General features: G+C 33.9%; 1 protein-coding gene across 1 annotated transcript in view; it reads left to right on the top strand.

The window, feature by feature from the left end:
* The window catches only part of LOC102544705 (low-density lipoprotein receptor-related protein 1B), a 316,032-nt gene that overhangs the window by 228,676 nt on the left and 62,602 nt on the right, over window positions 1-24,754 (top strand). Inside the window, exons 41-44 of the mRNA XM_072962065.1 lie at window positions 5,369-5,485; window positions 7,178-7,351; window positions 8,881-9,006; window positions 14,111-14,275. Coding sequence (XP_072818166.1) covers window positions 5,369-5,485; window positions 7,178-7,351; window positions 8,881-9,006; window positions 14,111-14,275 — 582 coding nt within the window. The remainder of the gene's footprint in view (window positions 1-5,368; window positions 5,486-7,177; window positions 7,352-8,880; window positions 9,007-14,110; window positions 14,276-24,754) is intronic.

Genomic DNA, 24,754 nt, shown 5'->3' with positions numbered 1-24,754 from the left:
TGAACATTTTCCACGTGCTAACCTCCTTGCTCAGTGCTCTGGGTAGCAATGATGAACATGGTACAGTCCTTTTCTCACTGAGTTTACATTCGAGAAAGAAAAAAACAAACAAGGCACGCTCAGTAGTAACTGCAGTTTCAGCATGTGAGAATTGTTACATACCGTATAATACCCTGGGAGGTCAGAGTCAAGAAAGATTATATTCAGTACAGGAAAACTGTGTGAAAGGTGTCACTTAAGAAGTATTGAAGGATGTGTAGACATTTGAAAGGTGGACAGATAATCCATCATGGGGTAGATTTTATAAAGATATTCTTTGGAATCAGATAAACCTGGTTTTGAATTCCCAGGGGTCACTTATTAGCTGTGAGGTCTCAGAAATGAACTCATCTTCAAAGGTTGATTTTACCATTAGCAAACCAAGGAATAATAATAGCTAACTAGAAATCTTGCTGTATGCATTAAATGAGCCAGGGACCATAATGTGGAGAATATGACATGTTCCATGATATTAAGAATCGTGATAAACCTAGAAAAGGACAGGGTAGGTAATGTAACATGAGCTAAGAATAGGGGGCTTTCAATGGGAAGGTGTTCAAGTATGATTTTTTTAGGCGATAACGAGCCACTATACAACTTTGATTCAAGGAATATGTGAACAAGGTAAGTCTTCAGGCATATTGCTATGGTAGCTCTGTGCCAATGGAATGAATAGATACAGAGACCAAAAGTCCAGTTAACAATCCACTGAATGGTCCTATGAGAGTGGAGAATAGCATAATTAGAATGATAACAGTGATATAAAAAGACCAGGGCTTATATGGGAAGCAAAGCTAAGTTAGCATTAGTAGCATTTATTGAATGGATATAAGAATACAGGAGAAAATAGGAAATGTCTCCAAGAGGGATTAAAAGTCAATAAATTAAAATTATTCTTTTGAGCATCTTCTTGTTGTCTTCCTTCATCTCTCCTTTCACTAAAAAAAATATTGGATGCTCACTATGTACCAGGCACTATTAGTCTTTGGAAATGAGGATTTCTGCTCTTAAGGAACTTACAGTCTAATATGGGGGTCTGTAGAAACAAAAGCAAAAATGTGAGTGTGTACACATGTGTGTGCATGCATATATATGCAAATGTATGTAAATATCCCTACTAGAAAAGGATGGAGTGCCTCAGAGGTGTCACTTTAATTATAGTGGAGAGCAATGGCTTTTGGAGTCTTGTGAAGATTAATTGCTAAACCATATGAAGGAGTGGGAATAGGGAATGATGATTCAACACCAAGTGGAGAACAGGTCAGGAGAGCCCTGAAGTAGGAAGCAGAATTGAAGGAAAGCCAAATAGCATAATAAACAAATTGGAAAGTGACATGAAATAGGCTTAGGGAGGTGGATAGAGGCCAGCCCCTGCAGGCTTTAACAGGCCAGGGCAAGTCCCACTGACTCACGTTAAGCAAGTAACAGGATCTGGTCCGACATCCATAGGGACGTGCCAAGAAAGTAGCTGGTAGGAGCGTCTCTGCCCCATATGTAATGGACATAGTTTTCTTCTCAGCAATTCTGCCCTGAGAACTCCTGCCCACTTACAAGAGTAGACTCCTAGAAGACATTTATTCATTCATTAGCTGATATCTATTGCATACCTAGTGTGTGTCATGCACAATGCAAGGCATTTGGAATATAGGAATGAGCTTGTGACCATTGATCCCTGCCTTACTAATGCTCGCATTCTACTGGAAGGCAGAGGACTGAGATGGAGGACAGCAAAAATATTTTAAAAGTAAGTTATAAAGTAAGTTATGAGGTGCTTTCACTCTACTCTCTGCCATGGAGAGTAGAGTGAAAGTAGAGCAGGAAGAAGGGTCAGGGATGGGGAGGGTTGGTTGCATATAGCATCGTTTGATCATTCAAGTAGGACTTTGGAGAAGGTGGCATGTGTGATGCTGTCACTCACAGGCAAATGTTGCACTTGTGGACAGGACCCAACCTAAGTCAGTCAGATGGAGACACCTCACAGGTAATTGGAAAGTTTAGTTCTGGAGCTCAATGCAGAACTAGAAATTTAGTTTGGGGAATTAGCAATGGTAATCTGATCACTCAAAGTTGCTGGAGTTGTTATAAGAAGAATAATTTATATTCCGACTCAGTGAATTGTGTGCTGGTTGAGTAGCAGGCTTCATGAGAGCAGGAACATGATCTGTTTGATAGTTTGCTACATACCTAGTACTTGGCAGAGTGTGGTGCAAGGGAGTTACCTTATGAGTATGTGCTGGATTAATGAATTCTGTGTCAGATAAGGATACTTTCCAGTTTTCACTCCTGTAGGAAGGTATGTAGAATTACATGAGTTTTACTTAAATACCATACTATTTGATATCTAAGAGCTTATTTATGTTGCCTTTAGCTCCTCCCAAATTGTGGCAATTTCTGAGAGAATAAAAAAGTACACACACTGGCCCTGGACCAGTCATAATTATCCGATTCATTCAGCAAATTCTTGGTCCTTGGCCAAGAAACGATCTCTAATTAAATAAAATAGATAAAAACTTAAGCATTATTTTTCAATTCCTTGATGCATTATTTTACTAACACTCATGCACATATATATGCAAAACAACTGTAGCCTAGTTTGGAATCTATGATTTTAAGTAGGCAACTTGTCTCAAAAATACTTTCAACAATTTTTTAAAAACAAATTTGACATAGTGGTAAATATTTTTAATTTTTTGGACCCCTCTTATCACCTCTTAAATCAAGAATATGGTAGTATACACTTGCTGGTTATTGCTACCTTATAAATCTCAGCTTTCCCTTAACACGGAATGTGTATAATCTTGTTCTCTCTTTCTGAAAATATAGTGATTTTAATTTATTGATCTCTCCAAGTCTTCTCCTTAAATATCACATTGGTACTATAGTAATTAATTTATCATAAGATTTTGCTCTTACCATTTTCTTTCTGCTTTTTAGAGCATAGTGGAAATAGGGAAACTGTGTGAAGGATCTTGGAAAATTTCAGAGTTCAACAAAAGTTAGATTCAAAAATCTCTAAAATGTAATAGTAGTCTTGGTATCATGGGAGATTTTAAGAAAATGACTACATGATTGGGTCATTATCATGCATTTCTAAAACTTAGTGAGCCTGTATCTTTGTCTTTCATAAAACTTCCAAATTGTGGTTCTATTATGCTTGATTGGAATAAGTATGGCATTTTATTTTGAATTTTCTGTACTTATACTGACTTGGTTCCAAATAGTCACCATTCCCATTTCAGATAAGAATGACTTTCTTGGGAATTGATTTTTTTCCCCCATTTTATTATTGCTTTTTTATTAAAGACAGAAAAACAGATGTGATATTTTAAAGATATAGAAATGAACTTGTTCTTTCATATAAACTTGACTCTCATCTCTATAACAAAAAAAATAAGTTGATTCCTTTATTACTTTTTAATTTAAAAGACTGTCTCTTTTATTAAAGGGCTTAAGGAAAAATCACAATCATCGATTTGTGGATTTGGGGGAATACAGATGCCACTCATCTAAAAGCTTTGTTGTATAATTTTTATCTGGAAGTAATTCCATCCAAAATAGTACAGTATGGGACCAGAGTTGACAAACGTGTGTGTATGTTTTAAGCCTAGACTAATTATGCAACAATATGACACTTTTGAGAAATTTTTACTGCTCCTGAATCTGAAGAAACAGTGTTGGTAATTAAATTGGATTACACATTCATTGTTTTCTTCTTTTATGTGATTAACAAATTTAATATTCAGATGCAAAGACCAATTTTGTTGGGGACAGCTTTTTTTTTTTTAATCTCCTTCTTTACTGTATTACAGTTGTGGGAGAGAAAGAAAAACATTTTCAACCTTTCTTTGATAGCTGTTTTGAAATAGAATGGTGGGAGCAGGAAACAATCGTTTTATGGTTCATGTTACCCATAACTGTACATGAAGAAGACAAAACATAATTCCCAACATGACTCCAGATAGCAAATTAATCATCGAGCAGAAACTAGTAAAACACAGACCACTTGTTTTAATCATTAAGTCACTTCTCAGAGGCTGATTGGGCATAAAATATCTTTATATTATAATTGAGGAGCAATATTTATGTTTCATTTGATTGCATTTGGGATAGATCTACATACTTAACTGAAGAATTATTCCCAAGTGATTTTCACCATGATATGTTTTCATTCTGATTGTTCAGTCTTGGTCCATCTACACAGGAATACAATTAATGTCAACTCAAAAATACTTTTCATTCAGGTGCCTTGCCATTGAGATGTACCTGTTTTTTTCAACCAATGATCTGATTCGGAAAGTTCTTTATGATTCAGATGCCAAAAGTATTTCAATTGCATTGTATTATCAAAGTATGTAATATACAATATCTAAAGACTAGCTATGTCATGAGAATTAAATATCCACAGCAGTGAAGATTTATTATAGAATCACGTGTCATGCATCTTATCCTTCTATACTAAAGGAAGTTTACTTAAGATATTCTATGTGTTGATATTTTTGTAAGAAGATACTGGCTGGATTCCAATCACATTATGAAATAAAAAATTAAAAAGTGAATCAAGAGAAAAACATTATTATTTACTACATGTTATTTTAGTCCATGGATAGTCACTAACAGATACTGATGATAAAAAGAAAGACAGGCAGTCTCAGAGCAAATTAATGAATAGAGTAAAAAAGAAAATAAAGTAGAAAATTTAAGTATAACTAGAACCTTGATTAAGGAATTTAGTAATCGTTCTTCCCTACTATAAACATCAATCTTTAGTCAGTTTAAACTTTAGCATGCGCACAAGTATCTCATAACACTGTAAACCAACTCCAAATGAGTGAAAATTAAGGACTACAATTAAGCCTAGAACCTTTTATGTTCTGAGAAATGCACCTGCATGAAGAGATTCCAAATGTAACTAATTACACTGAATTGTTTTAAATAATGCTTAGGTAAGTGATTTAAATGATGAATTAATTCTGTGTGTACTATAAAGATAAAAACAAAAATATCATGGAAAAGTCTTTTAGAAAATAACCATAATTAAGAAACCAGTAAGTGTGGAAAGATATTTAGGGTAGCTTTTCCGGTGTGAAGTAAGAATTTTTGCTACAGTTCATTAAATAAATTCTATGTAGTCTATCCACATGTATTTCAAGACAAGGATTAATGTGTTTCCTTTTTTTTCTGATTTTTGCACTACCATGATGTAGACTGGGTAATTTCCAAGATGGTTGAAGAAAAATTTCAATTATAATAATACAGTAAAGAGCAAAAGTATAATTTTAAATAATCTCAAACGTGTTGCTGTTATTTGTCGGCGTTGTTGGTTCTGCAGGTCTGGCCGTGGACCATTTCAGTGAGCGGATATACTGGGCTGACCTTGAGCTCTCTGTGATTGGCAGCGTTCTGTACGACGGCTCTGATTCAGTGGTGTCTGTCAGCAGCAAACAAGGTGTGTGAAGTGCTTTTGTTTTTGCTCTTAATTATTATCATCGAGAGGGTCACCTAAGGAAACATAAATGTAAGCACGGAAGCTTTATGTTCTGGATTTCCTCGAATTCTTTTTACTTTCAACTCGTCGCTCTTACAGTGCATTGCAGTTTTCATTCCTACTAGAATCACAAAGACTGATAGATAGGCCAATAGAACTCATTTGACTCTAAGACAAACATGGTGCTTTGCTGCCCAGATTCAGAAAATACTCATTCTGTTTGTTGCTTCTGTGGATATCCTGTTCTGAGCAGAACCCCTCAAGTAGTGCCTGTGAACACTAATTTTTATTTCAAATTGCAGTTTTAAGTAGCAGACGAGTTACTATGTATAGCAGAACATCATAGTAGCAATTATTAGTATAGGTAATTGATAGATGCTGTCATCTACGTGAAAAGTGGTGTGCAAAAATGACACCTTAGCTCTCCCACGAGTGACTGCAGAATCCACCTGTGCTCTTCTTTTTCAGCGCCCCTTTTTTCTCTCCATCTCTGTATCTACCTCCAATTTTTCACTCTCATTTTTGGCCCCCTTCTATGCCTCATGCATTCTGTGCCTTCCAGTCTCAGTTCTTTCTGCTGAATCTAATTTCTTTCCCTTCTGTTTTGCTTTCCCTTTCCTACCAAAACCTCTTCCTTATTTACCACAAATTGTTCACAATGCATACTTGAATTTTTTACATTTACATGTTATATTTACTGAATATTACTTTGCTTATTGTCTTTTGAACAAAAGCAGAGAAGTTGCAAGAAAAATAGTTGCATTGAACTTTCATTGTACCTTTACCAAAAGTGTGTGTTTTTGCTACGGTAACTCTAGATAGAGAAAAACTCCACCTTCATGTAATTGATTACAATAAAGTTAACCTCTTTCAGGTTAAGTGTACATTTTAGTATTTTAAGAAACACTGTAGAAAAATACATAAGTTAAATGGCATTTTAGGTTTTATGACGTTTAGATAATAAATGAAATATAATGTTGTCATTTTACTTGTTATAAATGTCAGTACCAAAAGTTAGATTTTTTTAAAATAAAATCTCTTAAAATAGTAGCCATTTCTTAAAATGTAAAAAATTACGGGCTTTATTATTCTTAGTCAAACAAGTCATATGTATGTTTACCATCTTCCTGTTTTCTTTATCCCATGTCTAAAACAGAAAACAGTGATGTCAAATATTTTGGGGGATTTTACTGTTTAAAATCAACTCCTGGTTGTTTGATAAAATTGTCATCCAGGCAATCTAATTTGACCATTAATTTGATACAGAACACAAATTAAGAATTTTGTGAACTCCTGTTTGTATGCAATGGATAACTCATTGGCCTGTAGGCTTTTCTTTTATTTGCAAACTGTACAGCAGAGATTACTGTGCATGTAATAAGCCCCCGGGCAGACGCTTTGTGGTCGTAAAGATGATTAAAGTGATGATGAAAGTTTTCTTATGTTCTGAGCGACAAGTTTAATATCTCACATATTTCTACTGCTAAGAAATTAATCCTAATAACTTTACACTTACTATTGAGAATGTTCTAATTACGAAAGTTTTTGAAGAACAGGAATAAGATTTTCTGTAGGATCTTGGATAAACTTAGTTTTCTTAAGTCTGAGTATTTATACTGCAACTTTTATAACTCAACTTTTTTAAAATCCTAGGCTTGTTACATCCACATAGGATTGATGTCTTTGAAGATTATATATATGGTGCAGGACCTAAAAATGGTGTATTTCGAGTACAAAAATTTGGCCATGGTTCTGTAGAGTACCTAGCTTTAGATGTTGATAAAACAAAAGGAGTTTTGATTTCTCATCGCTATAAACAACTAGACTGTAAGTATAATATTTTATACTACTGTCTATATTGGTAAAGTTTCTTTCTTATGACTCTCGAAATAAAGTGTTTTAAAATTCTTAACTATATCCATGGCTTAACCCCAGTAAGTTAAGTCACTTTAATTTTGATATCACCAGCCTTTTCAAATTACCAAAGACAAGATATAAATAATGCAAAAGTTTCTATTTCTGCCATAAAAGATATGAAAATTTCAGGATTTGGCTGTGTTTTCATGGAATTAGAATTAACTTTGTTATAAAAATTTGTCTCATTATGTTTCTTCTAAGTTCTTAACAAAACTTTGTGAGTCTTTAGACAAACCATGCAAGTAAGGAAATTTGTTACTAATAACCAAGTAACAATTACAGCTTTAACATTTCATCTTTAAAAGTATCTGAGGAGAACTGTTCCCAAGGTTGAATTTTCTCCGATGGTTTATCATTTTTTTTGTTGCTTGAGTTCACTCTTCAAAACACTGTTCAAGATTTACTTATAATTATTCTTTGTGGCAAATAAAAAGGACTTTCACCTCATTTGGCATGATAACTGGAAAGGTAACAATTGACATTAAACCAAGTCAGTTTTTGGAAGTAGATTAAAACAACATACATTCCTCTAAATCCTTCCTGAAATTCTATTCAAGATTTTGCTGCTCTTTACCAATGTTCTGAGATTTCAAGTTTCCCAGGTTACTATGAGGACATCCCCTGGCATTTTCTCTCATCCTCTAGTTCTGTTTCATTCATATTCATAGTCAAATATTGCCACCTTCATAAAATGTAAGTAAATGAAATTCTGCCCTAAATATAATAGGCGTTTGAGTGGTGGATCCTTCAGAATGAGAGCCATCTCATAGTCACCATTTCACTAACTAGATGCCATTTTCACTTCATCCTAATGGGATTCTGTATGGAAAGCCATGCAGATGACTGCAGAGGATACCGATGAGATAGAAATTCAGACAAAAATAAATGTGACACACATTTATCCATGGGCACAAACTTCTATCTGATGGAAAGGCAACTGTGTTAAACATGGTTTTTAGGGGAAAGAAGCATACGTTTTGTTTGTGTTCTGACAGACAACTGCATATGGATTTTAAGCCTTTGTAAATACCAGGGGGAATTGTTTCTGTCTGCTAAACCAGTCTTGAAACTATCTAAAGTGAGGTTAGATCCCAAAGACTCCAGTTGGCTTTACTTTTTACAACAGCCCCAGTTACACTTCAGTATCTCAGACCAACTCTTTTGTCAAGGGAAGCGTGGCAAAGTGTGTGTTTGAATAATTTCTTCTCCCCTGTGGGAAGCATAAATTAGGGTAAAATTTCTATTAATGGTGGGTGTTGGGTAGTGGTTTCTTTTCAGCTGTAAAGGAGAATGGTAATATTGAAATGAAATGCTCCCAGTAAAAATTTGATGTGATTTCTTTTTAACATTGCTAATTCATCATTTCACCTTATTAGATTTTATGTTTTTGAAACCTGTTGTACTCATAATTATGTGTTTCTTTCTTTCCTTTTGTTCAGTACCCAATCCATGCTTAGATTTAGCATGTGAGTTCCTCTGTTTGCTGAATCCTTCTGGGGCCACCTGTGTGTGCCCAGAAGGAAAATACTTGATTAATGGCACCTGCAATGATGACAGCCTGTCAGGTAATAAAATTCATTATTCTGTAAATAATGAATTAGTCTGTACAATAAGTGTCCACAACTATTGAAACTGAGCTGAATTAGCTGCTCAGCCATCAGTACAGGTTCCTTGATACCACTGGTTCTTGAACATCTGTGTAAACTGTTCTTTTCTCTGACAATGACTTCCTATCAATTCATTCTGCATTTATTCAAAGCTGCATTGAGTACTTACTGTGCATTGAAGAGTAGATTGAGAACTTTGAAGTCACACACAGAAGAATCAAGAGAACTTTTTATATAGCTCTTGTAAAAATAAGAATAATGATACTTTTGAGGGTGCCATTCTGCTATAAGTTTAAACCCAACTCCCAAATCAATTGATTCATTTAGCAGCTTTATATTGAACACCTTTTGTGTGCCAGTGCTAATTTAAAACCAAGGATTAATTTAGAAACTAAGCCTTAGTTTCCTCTGTGTAAAATCTGATTAGCGATAAATAGCACAACAACTACTACTAATAATAAATATCTTGAGGGCATTTGAGCAAAGCATAAACACTCATTCAGAAACCAAGGACTAACTTAAAAAGAAAACCAATAATACTTCTTCACTCAGAGAGCTATTATTTTAGAAGGTAGACTTTGGAATAAACATTTGAAAACTTGAAACATCATTTCAAATTCTGGCACATTTTAAATAGAAATAAAATAAATAAAATAAAATAAAATAAAATAAAAATTTATAATGTGATGGGAAAGGGAAAGAAGAGATGTCTCCTGGATATCCAGATAGACTTTCAATAAGTTTCCTCATATTCAAGACATTAGCCATAATGGGAAAAAAATGGTACTAAGAGAAAAGAAAATCAATAGTCATTAATTTTATGTCACAGACCAAAATGCAGTGCTGCAAAATCACTTATGAGAGTCACCACAAACATTTTTCAACTAAAATACACGCTCTTCCTACCTGTTTATTTCCCTATAAGAGTGAATTCCTCATGTGAACACAGTGTCTTTATCCTCAGTCAGCATCTCTGCCCCCATATCATTGTCTCATTGTTCTCTGCTGAGGGTTATGTGCAATCTGAAGACTACTGTCTCTTTTAAGACACTCAGTGTCTAAAACTGTCATGGCTCTTTAATATATATTTTTAAGCACTGGATATGCAAATCTGAAGGGATTGCAAAGATGAATTGATGAATGACACAAATACCAGTAAGTAGGTATTTATACGAAGAGTGATACGAGCTATAGGAGAGACAGAGTTTAAACTATTAATGCAAATTAAATGAGTATCCAATTAGGAATTGATTAGAATTTGCCATAGAATATGACTTTAGAACAAGGTCTGCCAAAACAGATTAGATTAAGCAGGAAAGAAGGAAGAGGACGTTGAGGCAGAAAAAAATGTCTGAAAAGTCATGAAAACATGGAATGGAAAAAAAAACAATGAGTCATTTGTTTCAGTTAGTGTGTAGGATGAGCAAAGTGTTCTTGTGGATGGCAGGGCTGGAACATTCTTAGCAGAGAGCTAAATGTGAATCATGATTGGTGTTTTCGACTGGTACTTTTCAGTGCCGGTCATTGAAAAGGGATCTTGTCACTGGTACCAGGATGCACCTTTCCTCTTTACCAATTATCCCAACCAGAGTTGCCATGATCTCAATTTTGCTGGTAGAATAAGGATAAGTAAATGAACATTTTCAAACATTAGCAAGTACATTTTTCACCCACTGCTCTGATACAGTCCGGCGGGTGAACTGTGTATGGTCACCTAGTCTATTTAACATCTCAGAAGCAGATTCTCAAAAATGTCAACAACTCTTCCTTGTAGATGCACTGTGTTTTCACTCGTTCCACACACTCGCATAAGCAGCGCTCTCACAGACGCCTCCTGCGTGCCATGTCTGCTTGTACTGCTGCTTCGGTGGGGGAGACCCCACAAGGGGGATTAATAGTCTGCACGGAAGCACACTACTTAAACTGCCAGTGTGACTTCTATGTTGACTCAGATGTTAGAGGTGGTCTTTTTAGTGGTCAACTTGCAAACAGCATCTGTTGTTTTCCTTTTATAAATAAACATGACTATCTCTTTCTCATAATCCCCTTTTTCCTTTGTGTTTAATGTAAACAATTTTTTCAATAATCCAAAATCAGCAAATACGCTGGAAGAACTTGGCCTAGGGTAGGGCTGAGGTGGAGCTTTGAATCAGGCCAAGAGCTATGACGTTAAGTAATTTGGCCCCAAACTCCTTCAGTATCAGTTTCTTCCATGTAAAATTACATTAATGTTAAATACAGTTGTTTGTAATAAAAATAAATATTTTGAAGGCTTATGATAAGGCATATTTTAAGTATGTTATATATATATATTATTTCATTTAATCCTCACAAAACTCCAATGATATTATACTGTCATTGTCCCTATTTTTACATATAAAAAAATTGAAGCATGAAAAGGCTCAATTGATTGTCTAATGTTCCTTAATAGCGGTAGCACTCCCAGGTGAATCTAGGCATTCCACACATTAACCATCACATAACACACTTCAGTGCCTCTAAGTCACCCAAAGTACCCATGTCCAGAGTTAGTGGAAATACTAGAAATAACATACAGAAAGTGCCTAACACAATACCTTGCAAAATATATACACTCAACATTCTAAGATAAATCTGTCACAAAATAGGTAGGAAAATGAAGCAATTTTTTTTGCCATATTAATTCATCAAATTGTATGCTTTTAGGTTTTAAATGAGGAAGCATTTTGTCTAAGTACACACTTACCCAAGATCTAAAACTTTTTTACAAATTTTTGTTTTACTATTTCAGCCCTGCTTGAGATTATAGAAACCTCTTCAAAATTCATTTTGTAATTTAAAAGAAAATCTCATATTTGAAATAATCAGAGTGTTGAAAAATATTCACATTGGCCTTTGCATAAATGAGCCTTGGTAATGGACAGCTTGGACACTGGGTTAGGAATATAAATAAGTGAGTTTTGGAATTATTGATTGGTGTAGATAAATGCCAATTATTTTTCCTGACATTAACATTTGATACTGCCAAGTTTTTCAGCTCTTTGTAATTACTTGCCTTCCTCTAGCTGCTATTGTTAAATGAGAGCACACTGAATATTTTTAATCTTCATGTAAGAAATTTGAAATTCAAATATTACTCATTCTTGTAGAAGTATTCACCTGCTCTTCCATATAGTTGATTATAATTGCTGGAGCTTGGCTTCTGGAGGTGATTTAGTTATTGACAAAAGCAGCTTCCTTTATCATTACAGAACTATTACAGTTAGGTTTTGAAAGAATGTTAACTCCACTTCCATTTCATCGGGCAGTGTTGTATTTTTACATCTCTGATGCCTAATGAGGCACGTTATAGAAATGTACATGTCTTAACATGTGGAGAGTTTGAGTATCTTTGTGTTTTACACAGAACATCTACAGGTGAAAATGAGCCCTCTCACGGTAATTCTAACTGTGATCATATATCTTAAATATTTATCTTCACTGTTCACATTCACAACTCTGATTAGGATATTTCATGCCGAATGAGTTAGACACGTTCTGGTAAATTTTAAACTAAGCAAGCATATTTACACTTGGGATCCTTCTTAAGAATTTGACCTCTGTATCAACTCTTTGCTAAAGATTCCCACTTGCATTTATTTTTTTAAATGTTTTAAATTGAAGTGCAGTCAATTACAATGTGTCAATTTCTGGTGTACAGCATAATGTCCCAGTCATGCCTATACATACATATATTCATTTTCATATTTTTTTCATTAAAGGTTATTACAAGATACTGGATATATTTCCCTATGCTATACAGAAGAAAAAGTTTTAATCTGTTTTTATATATAGTAGCTAACATTTGCAAATCTTAACCTCCCAAGTTTATCCCTTCCCACCTCCTTTACATTTATATAGATATCTCCAGTTTAATATGTTTAAAGCTAAATTGAGGGGGAAGGGTATAGCTCAAATGGTAGAGTGCATGCTTAGCATGCACAAGGTCCTGGGTTCAATCCCTAGTACCTCCACTAAAAAAGTAAGTAAATAGATAAACCTAATTACCTCCCCCCTGCAAAAAAAAATTATAAATACATACATACATACATACATACAAACATACATACATACATACTCTTAAAAAAAAAAAAGCTACATCACCCCTTCAGGTCCTATAGCCCTTGTGTCAAAAACTGAAGAATTATACTTAGTTTTTCCTTTCCCTCTAATGTGATTTTTATCTTCTAGTTACCTTTAGCATTTGGCTACATTTGTTTATCCCACATTACTGCATTTTAGGCCATCATCTTATCTAGCCTGGATAATTTAAACAGAGTCTTAAGAGTCCCTCTGCTTTGAGTTTAACTCCTACCAGTATAGTCATTCTCAGACTTTAGGCTTTTTCAAAGACTCAACATTGCTTTTGGGGCAAATTCCAAAATCCAAGGATCTCCTACAACACCCCACTTATCTCTTCAAATTCACTTCTCTCTTTCAATTCCTTCGTTTACACTCTGTAATCCAGGTCCAGCCATAATAGGTCCATTCATTCAGTTCCACCAGTGCTCACCTTCTGGCATTCATAGATGCCACTCCATGTGAGCTGTGTTCTCAGTGTGCCTTTGGGCACTCAATAACTAATGCTGAATCAGAATGTTACTTGGTAATTTACCAAATAAGTGCTTCAATTTCCTACTGAAATTTAACCTCTGTAGACCAGATGGCAGCTCTTTGTCCTTCTGCTGGTCTAGTAGGGTAGATGTGGGCTGGAACTCAAATTCATGTTTGTGCATATGTGTATGGTATATACTGATGTACTTAAAAATTTACAAAATTTAATAATGTTAACTTTTACTTTCAAGCTGCTTATTTAATATTCACAAGTCTATGAGTTAAGCTGTACATTTGTCCTTAAGGCTGTCTTAAAGGAGAAGTAACAGAGGCTCAGATGGGTTAACTTGTTTGCCTAGAAAGGGGCAGAACTAGGACCTTATTTTTTTATGAAAGAAAGTAAATCTTAGCATTTTTGCTTATTTGAATTTTTCTTATTCCACCATTTACTGAATTACATGCTAATTTATACATTTCTTCTTATAACTAGATGATTCATGCAAATTGACTTGTGAAAATGGAGGAAGATGCATTTTGAATGAGAAGGGTGATTTGAGGTGTCACTGTTGGCCTAGTTATTCAGGAGAAAGATGTGAAGTCAACCACTGTAGCAACTACTGTCAAAATGGAGGAACTTGCATACCATCACCTCTGGGTAAGTAAGTGAGTGACACTGGATATTCAAATCATGAACAATTTTCCTTATATGTGAGAAATATAAAGAAAATACTTAACGTTATAAATAAAATTCCTAGTATCTTAATAACAAATATATTAAAAAATTAAATCTAATAATTAATTCAACATAACGGCATTTGTTCTAAATTGGGTATACTGAAGTTTAAATTACAAAAATTAACAATAATAATGACCATTTGATTATTGTCACATGTTAAGCTGCACCTCTGACAGGGCTCAGTGCTGGTAGATGGTTTGACTCTGGCTTAAAATGAAGTAAAACCAGTTTTACAAGCCTTATAGTTTTGACTCCAAAATTTTTTTTAAATGAAGTTTGCCTAATGCTAAAACTCATATGTTATTAAAAATTGGGTTTATTTTAAGTGTGTATGTACTATATCAGTGCATCTTTTGGCATTATAATTCCCATCCAAAATCATAGCTACTCTGTGGGTATTAAGATATAGTACATTCAAAGCATATTGCTTTGAAAATATCAGGTTACTACATGTTAGGATATACTTGAGATTCTTCTTAATTTATGCCATAGCCATATTTGCAAAAAGTGTTTTCTACAGCACATAAGTGAACATTAAAACATATTTTCCTACTGACTTCTATTAAATTTAAAATGTTCCCAGTGGAAAAAAATTATCCCTAATGCATACTAAAAATATAATTTGCAAATTCCAATATCCAGTGCAAAGAACATTATGCAACTATTAGGGTACAGTCTATGCACATTTAATTCTACTACAATAACTGCAAATTTAGTCAGATGGAAAATCAATCCATGTGATGTTCACACCCCCTACATGGTTAATTTCTGTCTTACTGGGATTTCTCACTGCTTCTAATGCTTACACTATTCTTTGAAGTATTTAGCACAATGCTAACTGAAAGAGCCACAGGAAGAAGCATTTTCAATGGAGTTCAGGGGAAGCAAGCTGTTTTCTGATTTGCAGTCTAAGAGTAAGAGCATACTATTTCTTTAAGTTTGATAGTTTTATGTCTCTAAATATTTTTGACTTATATAATTAATTGATAATCAAGGTATTCTAACTACTCAAGAGACATTTGAAAAAATATTTATCAGGTTGAACTAAAAAAGTCACTAAGAGTCTTACTACATGTTCGCATTCTGCCTGCAGGGGAGCTAGTCCATTCAGTAGAGTGTATTTTATTGCTATAGGAAAAATTATAGTACTGAGACCTTCATTGAGTATGCAAATGAGAATCTGTTGAATGTGTGGGAAAGGAATATGACCTGTGATTATATTTTAGTAACACACATACCACTTAGCTTTAGGCAAGAAGCTCTTATGCAAATGAGTTGCTTCGAGTTTTTATTATTTAATGTTAACTTAATTTTCTCATTAAGATAATACAAATCATTGGGTTATAACCAGATGATTTTCTTGTATTTATCTTTGGAAATATTTAAGCCGACTAAAGAGTTTGGCACTCCAAACTATGGCTACCTATTCAACTTGCAGTGGATCCACAGGGACAAATCTCTATGAAACGCTGAATTTGCTGTCCTGTTAATGGATCCTGAACAGTATATGAATACAGCACAACTTTTAATGTTTCATTCAAATCATTGGTCCAGACCTTGCTACATTCTAAAATTTATAATATATTAAGTTTATCTATGCACCCAGAGAATAAGATCTCAATTTATATAGATAATATGTTCAGGAAAAAATTATATTTCAAATTAGTAATATAAATGAGTTCTTATATGAAGTCAACGTGAGATGTGGCCATGCAGTTTATTGTCTTATACATCTAATAATTAATACGAATACAATATTTAATTAAGTCATTTACAAAACATTTCTTACTTTTAAAAATGTGGTTTTATAAAAACATTGCTTGGTGTTTATAGACTGTAGAACCTCATTGTCTCCACACAAATGTTAATTTGTTAAACAAATCCCAGTGGGTAGTTCATGGATTTATTCACTTTGGTTTACTTACAGTTAAGCCTGTGGCAAATTCCTATGTGGACACTATATAGCTAGGGTTTGGGGCAGCCTTAATTAAAATTTATAAGTTTATGACAGTTGTATAGAACTATAATAACTGAACAAAGGAAATGTCACCAGTTAATTAAAGGCACACATCTGAGAGGCATAATTAAAGTTTTGCATGAGGAATGAGTTTTTCCTCATTCCTTAAGGTTTTTTTATAATAAAGAAGACTAAAAATAAAATACATGCACTATACCCACATAGGAAGATACTACAAAATGAAATAGTTTGACATTGATTGTATCAACAAGGATCCATGTAGTTTATTTCTGTTATCTATTTATACGATAAATTTAAGATAAAGTTTGCCTTGGTAAAGCAATGGAAATGAGAGTAAAAATTAAATTATTCAGTCATTTTATTATAGAAAATAGAGAATAATTTATGAAATTATTTTTCATCACAAATATATTAAGATATTTATATAATTAACTATATGTACAATTAATCTTTACTTTATGAATATTTGTTCTCTAAGATATGTTCATACTGTGTGGTATTTTCCTTACTCTTATAGGTCTGTTATTTAGACTTTTAATGTTTATACCAAAATGAATCAGTATTTCCTACATGGTTGATTTAGAGGAATGAAGCAAGAAGTTTTATAAATTTGGGACAATATACTCAAATACTCTCACTTACAAAGTTTGGAATTATATAGAAAGGAAGGCAATTCTATTTTGTGAAGTTTGACTATATATGAAACTGGCTAGGTGAAGAAGTGATAGTGCAATTTTTTATAGTAGGGAGCACATTTGTATTAAATTATTTAAATGAATATAAAAAGAAGACAGCAAAAGCTGTCTTTGTGGTGCTCTCTGTCACCGCATCTGTGTACTTTGGCAGTGAAAGGTTTTATTCTCAGAAATGAAGCCAGAGGAAAGAGGGCTCTGTTGAAGAAAGAAAAAAATCAAAATCTTCTCACTGCAATAACAAGGGCAGGTAGATGGAGAGAATTTTCTGTCTCATTCATTTAGGATCTTTCTGTCCAGGCCACTGCCCCAAATACGATGGGACTGCCATCAATTATGATCAAATATGACTGCCCTAAAAACGTTTGCTCAAAGGCACGGTAATCTAGGAACTTTTGGACATCCTTGAAACATCATGAAACTAACAATGAAACCTGTGTACTGATGTCTCTCAAGTCACCTAGGCACCTGGAATGTAAAGTACATTTTCACCTAGTTAACATCTTGATAACAGGTGGACATATGTTTAAACTGCCCATCTTTATTTTCCTTCCACTTTTTATTTAGGTGAGGGCTGTTTTTACTTTAAATTAAGCTTGATGTCCTGGCTCCCTGAACATAGATATTGATTATATTTAGAAAGTGCTAAAAGCAGGATGTTGGGTCCTATTTGCTTTTTAAAAATGCAAGAGAGTAAGTTGGAAACATAAAATTGAAAACATGAAATAGTGCATATAGTTTAACAAAACAGTGACATAGGAGTATGTAGCTGTGACAAATCAAGTAGAAAAAACAAGAAAGCATAATGAGCAAGTGGCAGAACCTGCACACATGTGCACACAAATAAACGCAAGAGAAGAGGAAAGGGGGAGAAGAGGGAGCGGGAGCCCAGCCAGACGCAGGGGGCCCCAGCATTCTTAAATCACTAACCAGAAGGAAACGTTGATAGTAAAGCCTTGCAGTTAGCAATTTGGAAGTACTCAGCAAGAGTTTTAAAAAGTTCCAGTGTCTTTTAAATAAATAATGTCACTTTTAGAAACATATCCCAAAGATTACATGATCACAAAAAGCAAAATATTTAGAAGTGAAAATGTTCAATGTAGCGTTGTTTGTGATATAAGATTGAAATTAAAAACCTGAACCCAATAGCTAATATATAAAATATAGCATATCTAAAAGAGAAATGTTATACAATAAACAAAGCCATAATTGTAGGCTATATAATAAAGAAAAATGTTCGCATTGCAAAGTACTTGAAAATAAAGTTGAAAAGCACAAGAAAAAGACCTGTGTGGAATATGAGCCCAGTGTGGAAAAACTGCATACGCAAGTGTCTATATAAGGAAATAGGTCCTTCTTTATACTTTCATATTTTCTAAATGTTCCACCATGCTTTGTTGTTAGAATCAAAAATTAAAATAACAGTAATTATTAGAAATTAAAATAACCCTCGTTATTATCACTGTCAGGATCATGACAATTAATATTTATTGGACTGCTTACTAATGCCAGGTGCTGTTGTTGGTCCTTGAATCTTCATAACAAACCTATGAGAGAGTTGAAGTTAAGAATCTCTCTAACCATGCTTCATGAATCACAGTTACTGGTTCATGCGGACCATATGGTGAGCGCAGTACCAACCTATTTAGTCTTACAGCTCTCTAGGCTACTTTGAGAAGGCTTGAGTTGGCTGTACTTGTATTCATAGAAAAGACAAAATGCTTCAGTCTCATTTCCACAGTGCTGGCTGAAAATGAACTTTTCAGAAGCATAAATAGATTGTGACCTATAATTTGAAACATGTCAGAATATATTAAGTAGTACCTGGGAGGCTTTGCTGAATAGTTCTCTGTAATACTTGTGATACTTAAGACAACCCGACAGCTATAGTCAACTTGCTAAAATGATGTGTAAATGAGCACTCACTTTCGGTCTCGGAAAACATTATCTTAAGCGGAAAAGTAAAATGTCAAATCTCTTTATCAAAAAGACTAGCAATTTTTCTTTAAGGCACTCAAAACTTCTATTACTTGAATCTAAGTGAGAAGTGCAGATTTCACCAAGGAGAGTAGTCTTGAGGGTGAGAGGGCAGGAGACAGGCTTTCTGATTGCAATCCAGTAACTGAAGGATGCTGTGCTGACTTGTCTCTCAGCTTATTTACTTCTGTATAAGGAAGCAAGAGTGTGGCTTTTGTCCAAACAGTGAAGATGTTGTGAGTAAAAGGTTTGTAACTTTTAGGTAGCATTTTAGAGAACATTAATGTAAAAATGTGTAAATATGTTCTGTCAATTAAATGTTTCTATTACTTAGACTCAATACACATATCAGAATATTGAGCTAAACAATGACTGTGTATGCAGAAGGCTAGTTAGGTATAAAACGTTATAACCAGGGACAAAGTTTTCGAGCACAAGACCAAGTTAACAGAGGAAGCAGCATGGTTCACGTAGGCAAATGAGTATGAATTCAAATAAATTGCTTAAAAAGAGAGCCAACCAATGATGTTCACTAACAGATACCTACCTCTCAGAAATAACAAGCACAGTCATGTTCTCATAAGGAATTCACATGTAATTACTTTTGCTAGCGTTGGTTCATGGCAGTCAACCACACATTTTCAAATATTGTGTTTATATAGGAAAAAAGGGCTACAATTTATTTGATGTTGAGCAGAGAGGTTATTTTACCTACTAAAATCATACAGTATGATTAAGTCATTCTTATGAGTAACATTTTTATAATCAGCTTAAAAACTGTTTATTAAGTAAATCTAGCTTTTAAAGACACACTTACAGTATTACATTGTTTATTGAAAAATGCCAACTACATACACCTTAATAATATTTAAATGAAAATATATGCTTTTGAGAAAGCATATTCATTGATGTATTACTTGACTAAAAGCTACCAAACAAGCTATACTCTAAAATTATTAGCAAGTGCTATGTTGAGTATATACGCCATAATTATACTATTTTGAATATTTTACAAGCATAATTATTGTCATCTGTATTATGGTGACTGCTATAATTGAACTCTTAATTCAAATGCCAAGAATTCTGGTAAATTTCTTAGATATCTTATTTAGTTTCAAACACAGTATTTTTCAGATGTGAGATAGCGTGATTAAGAAAACTAGAATCTGTGAACCTAGATTATGTCAGTCAGTTCTCTAAGACATTATCTATTATCACTGAAAATCATCAATATTATCTGCCCATATCAGAGAAATTGCTGTAATTGTATAACTAAAGGTAATATAAAGTTAAACGTTTATTTATCTAAATGTAAATTGCAACCATGTCATATAAATTCAGTGCTCATTTAACAGACTAATGATAAATCTTTGTGATATTCATATAATTGCTTATCTATATAATAGAAAAGATTTTATTATTATATATATTAAAATATACTATTTTGAACTGATATATATGGATTATCTGTAGGCAAGTTATGTTCAAAAGAATGAATATTGAAAAATGTGCATCAGGATTCCATATGGAGTATCTTATCAAAGGCATATGTACTCAGTCAAAGATTAAATAATAAACTAAATTGATCAGTTGTTTGATAACAATACTAATAGTAATAATAGTACCAGTGCTACTATTACTAATGAATCTACCAATTACTGAGTACTTGCTGTGTGGCAGGCATTGTGCCAAGTGTTTTACCAATACACGTTAGGCATTGCTGTCACCATTTTACAAAATGAGATCCAGTGAGGAAATCTAAGTTTTCCAAAGCCACACAATTAATAAATTTCTAACAAGACTTCTTTCTTAGGCCTGCCTGATACAAAAATAAGTAACTTAACTTTGTACCAAGTTTATTTAATTCCTATTAAGTATTTTATGAGGTATTTTAGAATTAACCACTTTTACTGAGACTGTGACTTTTGGTATGTTAAGAGCCATGCACGAACAGTGAAATGTAAAGAACTCTAAGAGATACCAAAGCATTTTTATTTTTCCTTATGAGCTTCCTTTAGTTGTGCTATTGACTATTCGTTAATAATATTTATCATTGATTATAGATGGTTAATGATTGTAGTTACATCTTCACCAGATCTGACATCAGATATTACCGGTTATCTAGTTAAATTTCAAGAGTTTATTATTAATTTTTGTTGTATGAAAATTTGATGCAACATTTAGGAGATACAAGCTTCTATTTGTAAACAGATGCAATGTAATGACATGAACCTCCATTTATTATATTCTTACATCTAGCAAGGCACTTTGCTAACATACAGCGTGGAACTGAATCTGGAGTGGACCTAGCACTGTGACAGCCTTCAGTCCAGTGAAATCATGTATGCTACTGAGAACAATGTTTACGACAGGGCATTTTTCCTCTTGGGGAGTCATGGGAGGAGTTGGTGACCCTAATGAACATCCAGAGATATCCACACAGGGACATATGAGAGGGTGAGAATGAACTGATGTTTACGAAGGAGAATGAGCCCAGAGTCAGAAAATCCAGATGGAAGCATTCAGATAGAGACATGATTTCTGAAGTCATGAAATGGGATATCACCTGAAAGAAGTTTGGACAAACATTTTTTACTAGACAGAAAGAGAATATAAAGGCAATTATGAAAGAGCAGCCAAAAAAAAAAAAAAGAGAGAGAAATCAACAATGCTAGTGTCTCAGAATCCAAGTGGAATTTTCAAGTGTAGATGTTAATAAATGTAAAATTATGGAGAAAATTTGGGGAGGATGTTTGCAAAGAAATCAGTGGATTTAGGGATTAAGCAATTAGAGGTGAATTTTGGAAGAATATGTAAATATACAGTAAAGACAACACCACATATTAATTTCTCCATCCCTAATCCTTTCTTCTAAGATCAGGGAATCAGAATTAATTTGTGTGACCAATACTCACATATTGAGAGATCTGGCCTCTCTTTAGAGTGAAGAAAGAGAAGTAACAGGTTAAGACATATTATTTTGTATATTAAAAAATAAAAACTTCACCCAGTGAAGGATTGGAATGTGACTTTATGATTGAAGATTTTACATAGTCATATATTGATGGAGTTGGAAGCAGTGAGTGTAGAATTCTTTCAAAAAAAGCTCAAGAATGTACCAAAATTTGACATTATACAAGTAGAAAGATGTGACGAATATTAGGTTTCTTTTTTCTGTGTTGTGTGTATGTTCTTTCCTTTTAATGGGTAGGATTAAGCATGTTGAGAAGATAAAGAAGGAAAAAGGATCCATCATTCGAAGTTTGAAAATGTCGAAGTTTGAGATATAGTTGATGGGGAATTTCTGTTCTAGCCCGTCACTGCCATATGAACAAATCCAAATTTAACTGTATCTTAAATAAATAATGGAGAGAAAGTGTGTAACTTAACATTTTCAGAAGGATTTTTCTAGAATGTTACAGTGCCTTTGCAGATACAGTCACAGAATAACTCATACCTATAAGTGGGGGATCTCAGTAGGAATAACAATACTACTCAGATCTAAAATGTAACTGAGTGCTTTCTATGTGGTTGGTATAGTTAGAAATGTTTCTCATTTGCTCTGTGTTGATTCTACACAACCACCTCATAAAGTAGGTACTGTTATTATCCCCAGTTTTGCACACAAGGAAATCAACAGAGGTGATGTTTGCCCATAGTCCCACATTAGTAACTGGCACAGAAAGTCTATGAATCCAAGTAGTCTGACAACCTACACTGTTAAAGTTTGAGCTTAAAATGCCATAAAAACTAGACTGATTAGAGCCTGCAAACTCTTCCTCCTCCTCCTTCCTCAGATCAGCTGATACTCTTTCTGATTGAGCTACCCTTGTAGGCTGTCAACTCCCCAGATCCCTGGATACATCACTGCTATAAATCTGTACCTTAGTTAGTGTAACAGTGCTGTTTCCTTTCCATATGTCAAAATCAAATTCAGCTACCTAAAAAACAATCTTTCTAAAATCAATCCAAAGCAACTTGTTAGGGTGCACCCAGAGATATTCTTGAAAATATTAGATGGAGCCCATTATAAAATTCTGCAACAGATGGTTCATTTCCCATCGGCAAACAAAAGATCTGCTGTATCACCACACGATTTCAAGTCAGATGATATTCCCCTGAATATGAAGATTTCTACTTGTCAAAAGTGAATCTTCTCTTTAAAGGAAGAGAAAGAGGAGCTTTTTAAAAATAATTCAGCTGGAATCTAAATGATGCGAAGCATATGCTAGCTGGGGGACAAACTGGTCACTCTGCTCTAGTTTCCAGACAGCTGTGGATGAGATGAAAGCACTGTGTCATTTCTCCGAGTGACTGGGACAGAGAGATTTTCAAGTGCCTTAGCAGATTGGATTTGTTCCTTTCAAATTTTTATCATTTTACTTTTTTTGCTCCTAGTTCAAAAAAAAAAGGAAAAAGAAAAACACAAAGTACAGTAAGTAGAAAAACATAAATCCTGCCTTTGTCTGGCACTTTTTCTGATTGTTCTAATGCATTTTAATTTCTCCTATAGTTTCTGCACTGTTTGTTTCACATTTAGCTCTTGTTCGTGTTCCTGTTTATACGTTCTATTTCTCTGTAAGTCATTCACTGGTTCTTGTTGATGCAGGGATTTTACTTCTTTTATTCAGGGCTTTCGTTTTGCGTAGTGACTATATTCCAACAATTATTTATCCTCTTCATCTTCTACCACTATTCTCTTCTCTGTGTCTTTTACTTTTCACCCACTGTTGTTCCAATGAAGATATTTTCTCTATATGCAAGCAGCAACTGGAAAATTCACTACCTTTATAAACAAATACTTGGCTGAAAGCTTTAAAGCCATTTTCTGACAGTAAAAAAATATGAAGTTACTCAGCTTTTAAGGTATATAAAATTTACCTTGTTTCTACACCTATTAACAGAAATTTATCTGCCACAAAACTAAAAACATTTATAAATACATTTTAAAGCAATGCTGCTCACTATAAAAGGGTATATAGCTTTCTTCACTGACAAACGACAGCTTCTAGCATTTTTAAGTCTGCGGAGTCCTTTCAGAGTAAAATAAGTAAATTGTGGAACTTCAGTTTATTCATTTTCCTGGAAACGCAGGTGGATGCAGGTGGATTTTACTTGGAGACACTTTATTCACTTAAGAATGCTTTTATATATATATACATACATATATATTTTTCCTTCAATACAGAGTGTGGTATCTTTGGCAACCAAAATAAAAACTTTTATCACTTTCACGTTTTGAGTCTTAAGCCTTACACTCATGCATTTTTCTGACCATTCTAATTATGCAGCATGTCTAATGGTAAGAGAGATGGTTACATATTCTCTGATACTAGTCAACTGAGTGACATTTTCTGAGTCCTAGTTAATTGAGATCTTAATTTCTTTCTTTCTCTCTTTCTGAATTTCTTTCTTTCTCTCTTTCATGTTATTAGTTTGTATTTGTACAACCTGTAAGCTTCATTCTTTCCCCATTACAAATGATAGCCATTCATTTTGTTCTGCTTTCCTTCACCTGTCCTACACAGCTAGTTCTATACTCTGTTTTCTACTCAGTCCTTGACAGTCGAAGCAGCTAGAGAGACTCATTCTTGATGTAACAGTTAACTATGTTATGTTCAACACACCTTAAAGGATTGTTTATCTTTCATTGTGACGTTAACTCCCACAGAACAAATAAAGTATCTGCAGTTCTATCAGATTTGCTACTGTGTGCTGTTAACATTAGATTTCTTAAGTCATCTTAGTAGA

The sequence above is a fragment of the Vicugna pacos genome, chromosome 5 (genome assembly GCF_048564905.1).
Source record: "Vicugna pacos chromosome 5, VicPac4, whole genome shotgun sequence".
Classification (NCBI taxonomy): Eukaryota; Metazoa; Chordata; class Mammalia; order Artiodactyla; family Camelidae; genus Vicugna; species Vicugna pacos.
This window is presented reverse-complemented; position numbering and strand designations above follow the sequence as displayed.